General features: G+C 48.0%; 1 protein-coding gene across 1 annotated transcript; it reads left to right on the forward strand.

Annotated features, from left to right (window-relative positions):
- Positions 1-4,624, forward strand: pax4 (paired box 4). Its single transcript, XM_056275906.1, has 10 exons — positions 1-37; positions 202-332; positions 483-698; positions 830-920; positions 1,251-1,391; positions 1,508-1,590; positions 1,688-1,751; positions 2,351-2,415; positions 2,620-2,719; positions 4,287-4,624. Exons 1-10 carry the CDS (start codon positions 1-3, stop codon positions 4,622-4,624), a joined length of 1,266 nt encoding a protein of 421 aa, XP_056131881.1.
- The last annotated feature ends 5,676 nt before the right edge of the window (positions 4,625-10,300 follow it).

Here is a 10,300-nt window from a genome sequence, read left to right on the forward strand (position 1 = left end):
ATGTGCGGAACAGCCCTGGATCTGCCGACCAGCAAAGGTCAGGTCTTCACCTCTCCACAATTCTTGAAGAACATGTAGATTCCAAATGAATTGCACTCAAAAATTCTCTTGACACCAGGTCACATTTCAACCCCCTGCCTCTTGTATTTGGGGGGGGTTTGTCTCCTGCAACAGGCTGTCGTGTTTGTTCTGACGAGGTAGGTGCTGGATGTGTGAACCAGCTCGGAGGGGTTTTCCTCAACGGACGACCGCTCCCTGCCTCCAAACGGAGACGAATGATCGAGCTGGCGTCGGAGGGCATGCGCCCGAGCCACATCTCCAAAACCCTCAGGGTGCGCAAACGCACGCGTCACACCTTTCACGGCAACCGCTGTTAGCGCAACTCTTGCACCCCCAGGAAACACGGTCGGTCCCGTTTTCCGGGCCCGGAAAACGGGACCGACCCAAGTGTCCGATTAAGAGAAATCCATGCACTTTGACAGGTGTCCAACGGGTGCGTCAGCAAGATCCTGAGCCGGTACTACCGAACCGGACTCGTGGGTCCAAAGGCGATCGGAGGGAGCAGACCGCGCCTCCTCACCCCGGACGTGATTTCCAGAATAACCCGGTGCAAGAGGGAAAACCCGACCATTTTTGCCTGGGAAATACGGAAGAAGCTCGCGGCCGAGCAAATCTGCGAGCCCTCCAAAGTTCCCAGCGTAAGTGAAACCGCACTTTTGGTACACGTACACACGCACACACACACACACACACACACACACACACACCAACAAAAATCTTCCATAAAATGTTTCAGGATCTGAAAATCTCCCGCAATGTTTTCTTGAAGGTGTCTTCTGTGAACCGGATTTTGAGAAGGATCCACATTGACCATGACCACCTGTACATGGAAATGGATGAGCCTAACGGACCTTACCGAGGTAGACCTGTCTCCACACAAGCACGAGGCAGGTCACCACACCCTGATCATGATAGATAGATAGATGGATAGATAGATAGATAGATAGATAGATAGATAGATAGATAGATAGATAGATAGATAGATAGATAGATAGATAGATAGATAGATAGATCTAATAACATTATAAATAACATATGAAATATTAAACTATAAAATGTCTTCAAAAGTAAATACACGTCACAGCCAGACGTTGTAGACTCGTCCCTTTAAAGCAAGCCAACGCCATCTTTGTGTGTTCTGCATTTGTTTTTGTGTCACTTTGCAAACCGCTTCAAGTTGTTGTGTCCAGGCCCTCCTGTCGTGGTCCGCGGAGAGCTGAGCGACGGAGAGCCTCCAGCCTCAGCAGCCAGGGATGAGCGGACGAGGAGGGAGCCTCGGCACCGGAACCGGACCACCTTCAGCCCGGAGCAGAGCCGGGTCCTGGAGCACGGTATCTTTCAACACTCTTGGGAAGAAGAAGCGAAACACTAGAAAACGTCTATTCTGTTCTCAGTTCCGGTCTATCGTCACATTAATGCCGCCGGCCTGTTTTGTCTCCGCGACCAGAGTTCTCCCTGAGCCATTACGCAGACACGCACACCAGGGGACACCTGGCAGCGAGGATCCAACTCCCCGAGGAGACCATCAAGGTAACGCGTCCTAGTCAGAACGCTGCGCCGATGTGGAGCCTCATGTTTCTGCACTTAAACTCGGCCTGCACCGTGTCTGTCTGTCTGTCTCTCCCAGGTCTGGTTTTCTAACAGGCGCGCCAAGTGGAGGAGACAGGCTAAACAGAGGGAGAGCACGAGGAGTAAGTCTGTGTGCGCGCGCGCATGTGTTTGCGTGCGTGCGTGTGTCTGCGCGCGCGTGTGTGTGTGCGTGCAAGTGTTTACGTTTAGGCATGTATACATGACTGCACAAATTTCCATAGATAGACAGACAGACAGACAGACAGACAGATAAATAGATAGATAGACAGATAGAAAGACAGACAGACAGACAGACAGACAGACAGACAGATAGACAGATAAATAGATAGATAGACAGACAGACAGATAGATGGATAGATAGACAGATAAATAGATAGATAGACAGACAGACAGATAGATGGATAGATAGACAGACAGACAGACAGATAGACAGATAGAAAGACAGACAGACAGACAGATAGACAGATAGAAAGACAGACAGACAGACAGATAGACAGATAGAAAGACAAATAGATAGATAGATAGATAGACAGACAGACAGACAGACAGACAGACAGACAGACAGACAGATTTGTGAGCATGTGACAAGGCGTTACGTATCATCATTGAATCGTCCCCTCATTGAATTACAGTGGAAAGCCCTTTAATAAAGGACAGTTAACCTCCCATCGAATAAAACGCTGTCTCCTTCCTCTAACAGCCGCCTGCCTTCAGAATAAAAGAGACCATGTTCCTGCCCTGGCACACACCTCCACAGCTCAACAGGTGACGCTTGGTTCTCTGCTTTATTTTGGACCAAATCTAAAGTTCAGCTTGATTGCTCCATGTTGTTGATTGTTGAAAGTGACTTTGATTAAAAGGAAAAGAACATTGAGAAAGCACAGCGTTATAACCCCACATCAGACCTGCACTGTCCGTGGTACAGTAGGCTACCCCGGTGTCTCTCATCCACCTCAGTGTATTTCTCAGGTGACCTGGAACGACACGAGTCTCTTCTCTCACTGTCCAGAAACTCCCCACACCTTCAACGCTAAGTTACAAAACAGCCACCATCTGTCAGTGGAAGGAGGTAAACCAGCTCACAATCCACTCGTTTGACATTTTAGAGAGGAAATGCATGCTGGGTTGGCTTGCTGTTCCTTTAGCCAGCCATTATTTGTGCAACTGGTGAGCAGACTGTTAAGTCATAAGGATCAGGAGACAGGAGGAAATTCTGCTGCTATTTGTCTGTAAATCAACAAGGTGCAAAGAAGGACTCTACTACTACTACTTTTGGCTGCTCCCGTTAGGGATCGCTACAGTGGATCATCCGTTTCCCTCTCTTCCTGTCCTCTGCGTCTTCCTCTGTCACACCAGCCACCTGCATGTCCTCTCTCACCACATCCATAAACCTCCTCTTTGGCCTTCCTCTTCTCCTCTTCCCTGGCAGCTCCATATTCAGCATCCTTCTCCCAACATACCCAGCATCTCTCCTCCACACATGTCCAAACCATCTCAATCTTGCCTCTCTTGCTTTGTCTCCAAACTGTCCAACCTGAGCTGTCTCCCTTATATAATCGTTCCTAATCCTGTCCTTCTTCGTCACTCCCAGTGAAAATCTTAGTATCTTCATCTCTGCCACCTCCAGCTCCACCTCCTCTTTTCTTCAATGCCACTGTCTCCAAACCATATAACATAGCTGGTCTCACAACCGTCTTGTAAACCTTCCCTTTAACTCTTGCTGGTACCCTTCTGTCACAAATCACCCCTGACATGGTCCGCGGTGGCGTAGCGGTCTAAGCATCGGCTTGGTGTCGATGCAGTTGCCCACTGGGGACTGGGGTTCGCGCCCCGGTCTCGTCAGATCCGACTATGGCCGGACTCGATGAAGCAGCAATCATTGGCAACGCTGTCTTCGGGAGGGGGGCGGAGTCGGCTTGTGTTCGTCATGTGAATGCGTCTCTGTGTGTGTCGGAAAAACAGTGGTTCGGCTTGGATTCGCCTTGTCACGAAAGTGGGGAGGCGCTTTCCTTCGAGACTGCCGGCCGGAGAGATGCAGTTGGCGAACGCATGCAATACGAGGGTGGGTGTTTGAATTAAAATAGGGATCAATTGGCCACTAAATTGGGAGAAAAAAGGGAAAAATCAGAAATAAATTTATAAAAAAAAAAAAAAAAAAAAATCGCCCCTGACACTCTTCTCCACCCACTCCACCCTGCCTGCACTCTCTTCTTCACCTCTCTTCCACACTCCCCGTTACTTTGGACAGTTGACCCCAAGTATTTAAACTCATCCACCTTCATCACCTCTACTCCTTGCATTCTCACCATTCCACTGTCCTCCCTCTCGTTCACGCATATATATTCCGTCTTGCTCCTACTGTACATGCAATACCACTCCTCCTTCTGAAAGAGACAGTGTGCAGAACACGACAGACAACAATCCATAAGATTGGATGAGTTTTTCCATATGATTTGAAATTATTCTTGATGTGCTATATCAAGAAGTTTCTTCTTATCATGTACACATTTGTGTTCCTGATGGGCGAGCCGTGTCTGTATGCTATCGCTTATCTGTTCAGTCAACTTTTTTGATAAATGTGAAACATATGGTGTTTCATCCCATCTATCTTTTTTTTTTTTGTGTGTTTTTTACAGATATGGGTAGTTCTAAACCTCTCGAACCCATCCCAATGACATCCTCATCCTCGCATCAGCCGAATGACAGAACATTCACATTGGCTCAACCCATTGCAGAGAAGACTCCCCTCACTCGCCACGTCGACAGATTCGCTTTCCCGTCGGCCCACCATCACACAGACTCCACGGCAGCCGACCGCCATGCGGCTCAAAGCTGGAACCAACAGGGAAGCGCTTTCTCCATGGGCGCGTGTCAAACACATGAGCGGCTCCCGTTTGCTGCTCAACACTGGGAGAGGGAGTATCACTATATGAACCTCACACAGGCCCGCCCACAGAAATGGATGGAGCCCTGAAAAGGTCCAGCAAATGCCCCCCTCAAAGGCCCCCCAATCTGCTTTACTCATATCAATGTACGCACGTGTTCCTCTCTCTCTCCTACTAAACACATATATATGTAAACTCAGAGACTTACTCAGTAATGGGGGCTGCATAGGCACACACACACACACACACACACACACACACACACACACACACACACCATAATAGAACTCTTTGACACACTTAAACGCACCAAGATCAACAAAGATCTGCTACACTTACACCACACATTTCTTTCTTAATTTCTTACCTTATGGCTTCATCTTTGCCCCTTATGCAGCCATCTTCCTTGTCTGACTGGATGCAAAGTCATTGTTAACATATTTAAAGTCCATCTGTTCAGCCAGTTCACGCTCAATGGCAAGTATTGCCATTATCATTGTTCATATTTAGGATGAACATGATTATTGCTGGGACAGGCTCCAGCATCCCTGCGACTTTGAGAGCAGGATAAGCCGTTTGGATAATGGATGGATGGATGGATGATTATTGCTGACCTCCATGCCACCACCCCCAGCACGGCTGGACCCCAGAAAGCTGTCCGCTTTCCCCCCTAATGGGCGGCCCTGACCCCACTATATCAATCAATCGATCAATCAAGTTGCATTTTTTTATAGTGCTTTTCTGAAAACTATATATGAATCCCCGTCACTACCTGGACAAGTGGTGATGGGGATGTAGTCGATGTGGACTCTCGCTTTAACTGTACATTGTTTACAGTCCAGTGACTAAACGACTCCTGAAATTATGGCTAAAAGACAATCAAGCGCGTGACAATGCTCTGTACCTCAACAGCCTCAGTTGTGCTCCTTGTTTCATTTGTGGAAGTATCAAATTAAGTGCAAAGCATTGTTGTAATTATGTCAATGTGTTGTAACTTATTTGTATTCTGTGTGTATGTGTGTGTGTGTGTGTGTGCTTACCTGCTGTCTTTACTGTACCTGCCCATGGACTACAGTTGATAACTATCCATGCTGGCTTAACTGGCCTGTTTACAAAAATGTGGAGGTGGAGGCATAAATCAAAGTCATACAGGCTTATTACACAGTAAAAACCTGAGTGTTAGTTTCACTCTGAGAGTGTACAAATGGATCATTTTGGGTCCACTTGTACACTCTCAGACTTAAATGAACACTCAGGAAGTTAAATTAACCCTCAGGATTTTACTGTGTAGATGCTGAGTAGGAGTAAAATTCAGTTGGCGATGGAGCTAACGTTGGATTACTTAGGAAATGAAAACTTTTTGTTTTTTTTGCAAAATAATCACATAAAAACGTGTGGTGGCAGCGTTAGAATTAGAGTTTCTTTTTTTGGTCTTTTAATTTCAAGCACGCCAGGATCAAAGTTGCCCGATTCCTTCCTCCTTAGCCTGCGAGGAGATATTCTGGCCAGCAGAGGGCGACAAAGCGCCGCAATGTAATCCTTAACGGGTGCCGCCAGGGCTTTTGAAGTGCTCGTCCAGGACTCAACTCCAATAAATTCAAATCACACATCCGCTGTGTGACGGTAACGAAAGACATCGTGGAATTTTCCAAAATTTGGAATTACAGAGGGGAATGGTTTCAATGTGATTGTTTAGAGGCCAAAATCTCTGTGATTGATTTGACCTCCCAAAAGATTAACTTTGTATTTCACGGCGTTCAGGCCGATTGAAAGCAGCCCCTGTCTGAGAAGACGTTCCCCGTGGGGCTCGAACCGGCAGGGACGCGTGTTTCGATGCGACTGAGCAGCACTTCGCCCATAAACAAAGCCTGAACACGCTGTTAACACTGTTCACACCAGGCTGCCGGAGGACGCGATCCCATCTAAATTAAACCAGATTTCGGCACGTTTGGCGCTAACGCAAGCAGAATTCCTGCACTAGCAAATCATTGCGGCTTTTAACTGGTTTATAGGGATATTATCTGAATAAAAAAGAAAAAGTGTTTGTCTTATTTTCTTTGTTTATTTAAGTTCAGAGGGAGGGTTCAAAATCCTTTTTAGGGGTAACTAACCTTCCCAAGATGTTTTCCATAGGACGACACAACAGGAAGGTCTATTAAAACAGCTTCACACACACAACCCCCCCCCCTAAACGTGATCTGATATTCGGCCTGCTGGCATGACGTCAGCGTCTTCCCCGCGAGCCGCGTTCTGACTGGCCAGAGGCCGGACGGCCGAGGTTCGACGGCGAGCCGCGCGGCCAGCGGGGCCTGCTTGGCGAGGCTGCGATTTGGATCTGACCCCGAGGAGTTTAAAATGAATACATGACATCTCCGCATGACCGGGCAAGGTTAAAGTTACGCTCCCTAAACATGTTAATACTGTAGCGAATTCGGGAGACAACGCAGCCACAGGAACTGCCGCGGCCGGGAAGCGAACCCGTATCGCCCGCACCGCAGGAAGCATCGCTAACCGCTAGACTAAAGGGGCAGACCCGCGAGCCAGCGGCCAGCGTGTCTCCTTATCCATGCACGTTACACTACCTTGTGGCGGACACTAGGGGCGATGCCTCTCACCCAGCAGGACTGCGAGCCGGGGGCGTGGTTTGCGTCCCCGGGCTTGCTGGTGCAGGGTTGTTCCTGCTTTAGTGCTGGTTCTGGAGCTGAGGAATAAGCAGCAAACTCGCCTTGGTCTCCTGTGTTTTTTCCTCATCCTGCCACCACCTCTCCTTCGCTCGCCGGAGAAGGGGGGGAGGGGGTCTCACGAGTTCCCTCGCCAGGAACGTCCGGGCTGCGGCCTCGGCGTTCCTGGCGGCGGGTGGGGGTCAGTGCCAGAGTAAACAGCGTCCGGCTTCATGCGAAACTTGAATTAATCTTGCGTTGCGCGCGGTAGAAGCGAGGGAATAAACACGTCTTATCTTGCGTTGGGCAACCGAGCATTGCGCCGCACGGCTCTCCGAATCCTTTATCTAAGTTCAAACGGGATCTGGACGGATCCATCGCCGCCAATCAGCCACAGATTGCTTAATGAACATCCTTTTTCCTCCTGGCGGTGCAAGGCACGTAGTGTAGCGAATTCGGGCGGGACAACGCCACCACGGGAAGTGCCGCGGCCGGGACGCGAACCCGTATCGCTCGCACCGCGGGAGGCATCGCTAACCGCTCGACTAAAGGCTCAGACCCGCCAGCAAGCCAGCGGGTCTTCTTATCCATGCACGTCACAGCATTGTCAAGAACTGAATGTTTTGACTTTTTTTTTTTTACCCCCCCCCCCCTTTTTTTTTTTTGTTTCTCCTCAATTATATCCAGCCAATTACCCCACTCTTACGAGCCGCCCCTGCTCCAGACTACCACATGCCTCCTCTAATACATGTGGAGTCGCCAGTCGCTTCTTTTCACCTGACAGTGAGGAGCTTCGCCAGGGGGACGTAGCGTGGGGGAAGATCACCCCTCCCCCGCACTTGTGTTGTCTGTAGGGACGCCCGACCAAGCCGGAGGCAACACGGGGATTCGAACCGGCGATCCCCGCGTTGGTAGGTAACGGAATAGACCGCCACGCCACCCACACGTGACCTGGACACATACCCACACCCGGCTTCCCACCTGCAGACACAGCCACTTGTGTCTGTAGGGCCGCCCGACCAAGCCGGAGGCAACACGGGGATTCGAACCGGCGATCCCTGTGTTGTGTCCCTGTGTCGACGGAACAGACCGCCACGCCACCCGGGCGCCCAGAACAGCACATGTGTGAGCGGCATATTGCTTGTGCTGCTTTCGCTGCAGCGCGCAGCGATAAGCAGGCGTCACCTTCGACTGAAAGCTGCAACACCGCCGAATGAACGGAGCAGATGGTCGTACGGATATCACACAGAAATATTCCCACAGAAATATTCCCACAGAAATATTCCCAAATACTCAGGAAGCAAGGACGAGACGGCCGTACGGATGGACAGAGAGACGGAGAGAGATAAAAGATCACACTGGAGATGAGCGTAATCAGAAGCTCTTTATTAAAATGGGATATGACAAAAGCTACAAAAATCAGAAAAAAAAGACAATCGATAAACAACTTAGTGACACAAAATAGCAGCTGTTATAGAGTTTACAGTATACAATATACAATAAAACAGTCGGGGGGGAGGGGGCACATAGGGGTGTTAGTATGAAATTTACAAAATTACAAACCGTAATTTACATGATGCACTAGACTATTTACATGACAGTACATTAAATAACAGGTGGCTGGGGAAAGGAGCCGGTGAATGCAGATCACACAGGAAGCCACGGCTGATGCACCAAATGTGTCAGGAACATTTTGTGTCGTTTATCTACATACATATAATTAGTCTGTGGGTTCTCTGGTCTGGTGTGAGATTTGACTTTGGTATAGGACTTGTGTGACGCCATGAGAGAATCTCCTCAATCCAAAAAAAAAAACAAAGTACAACGACCGGCACAATGATGATTTTACGCCCTTAGGTTTCTTGTTGCGAGTCTATTTTGAGCTCGAAGCAAAACGACCATGAACCGCCATTTGGTGTGTGGGTGACTGGAAACGTCGCAGCAATCATTTTAAAACCCTACAATATTTGTCACTTTCTGATAATCCCTGTTTATTTAGGCGATATTCACATGGGCCTTAAAACAGGCATAGAGCCACATGGAGGTGGCCTGCACGGTTTAGTTTTTCGCAGTTGGGACGCTTGTCCACATTTGCATTTACCATTTGCAGAAAAGTAGTGGTTAGAAATGTTAATAGAAACGATTCATTAAAAAAGAAAGGCACATTTCACGCATTTCCACAGGACAAATTTCAGTTGAACTTAGGAAGGTATTGAATGAATGGATGGATGGATGAAGATGATTTAAGGTGCTTTGACTGCATAAAAATGTGCTATCTGCTGTAAATCTTCAAAACATCTATGTTATTATGCTTTTGTGTGACCTATTACCAGAACGCAAAACATGCACACTAGTTATGCCTAAGCCTCGACTGCTCCCAGGCTACAGAATAATCCAAATATCAAGCACAAACAGAGATAATCTTGTAAAATGTCGCCTCCTGCTAGTTTAAAAGAAATAAATATAGCCTCTACTTCAAAAGCTACCAATCTGCTTAAATAGAAAACACAATCAGAGGTGAGAGGAAACCATTCTGATTACCATTGAGCCAACAATATTTCAGATCTATAAGACCTATAAAAAAATTACAGCGTGCCAGAAACATACTCAATAAATCTCAGTTATGTACAAAAAGAGTCCCTTAGCACAAAACTTGCATAAAAAAGTCTTACTGACCACACACAGCCCACCAGGAGCCATAGTTCCCTCCAAACCGGAGAACAAATAGCCATGTTACACTTGGCATGGCTCGTCCCTCTCTCATGCTATGATTATTAGCATAAGATTTGGAGCAGTTTGCCCACTCCTGGTTATATACCCTCACTGGGGAGAGTCAACGTTACAGCTAACTAGGGAAAAATTAGCCCAGCTACTGCTAGCAGCGCGGCCTTTAGCACCCTGTGTTTAGCACTCCAGGGCTGCTGCAGATCGCTGAACAGGCAGCAATGTTGTCTCTTAATAAAGCCCTGTTGGAATACATGAAGTTCAAACGTTTACTGGGCTCCAGATTGCATACGAATTAGCCTCTCACTCGTTTTGGCCCTTGGCTTGTGGTGCTACAAACCTTGGCTTATAGCACTTCGTGTTAACAACACCATCTCAATC

This window comes from Lampris incognitus, chromosome 3, assembly GCF_029633865.1.
Source record: "Lampris incognitus isolate fLamInc1 chromosome 3, fLamInc1.hap2, whole genome shotgun sequence".
NCBI classification, from domain to species: domain Eukaryota; kingdom Metazoa; phylum Chordata; class Actinopteri; order Lampriformes; family Lampridae; genus Lampris; species Lampris incognitus.

Coding starts and splice junctions, on each gene's coding strand:
- pax4 (XM_056275906.1), top strand. CDS start 1: ATGTGCGGAACAGCCCTGGATCTGCCGACCAGCAAAG. Junction 38..201: donor GGATCTGCCGACCAGCAAAG/GTCAGGTCTTCA, acceptor CTGACGAGGTAG/GTGCTGGATGTGTGAACCAG. Junction 921..1,250: donor GCCTAACGGACCTTACCGAG/GTAGACCTGTCT, acceptor TGTTGTGTCCAG/GCCCTCCTGTCGTGGTCCGC.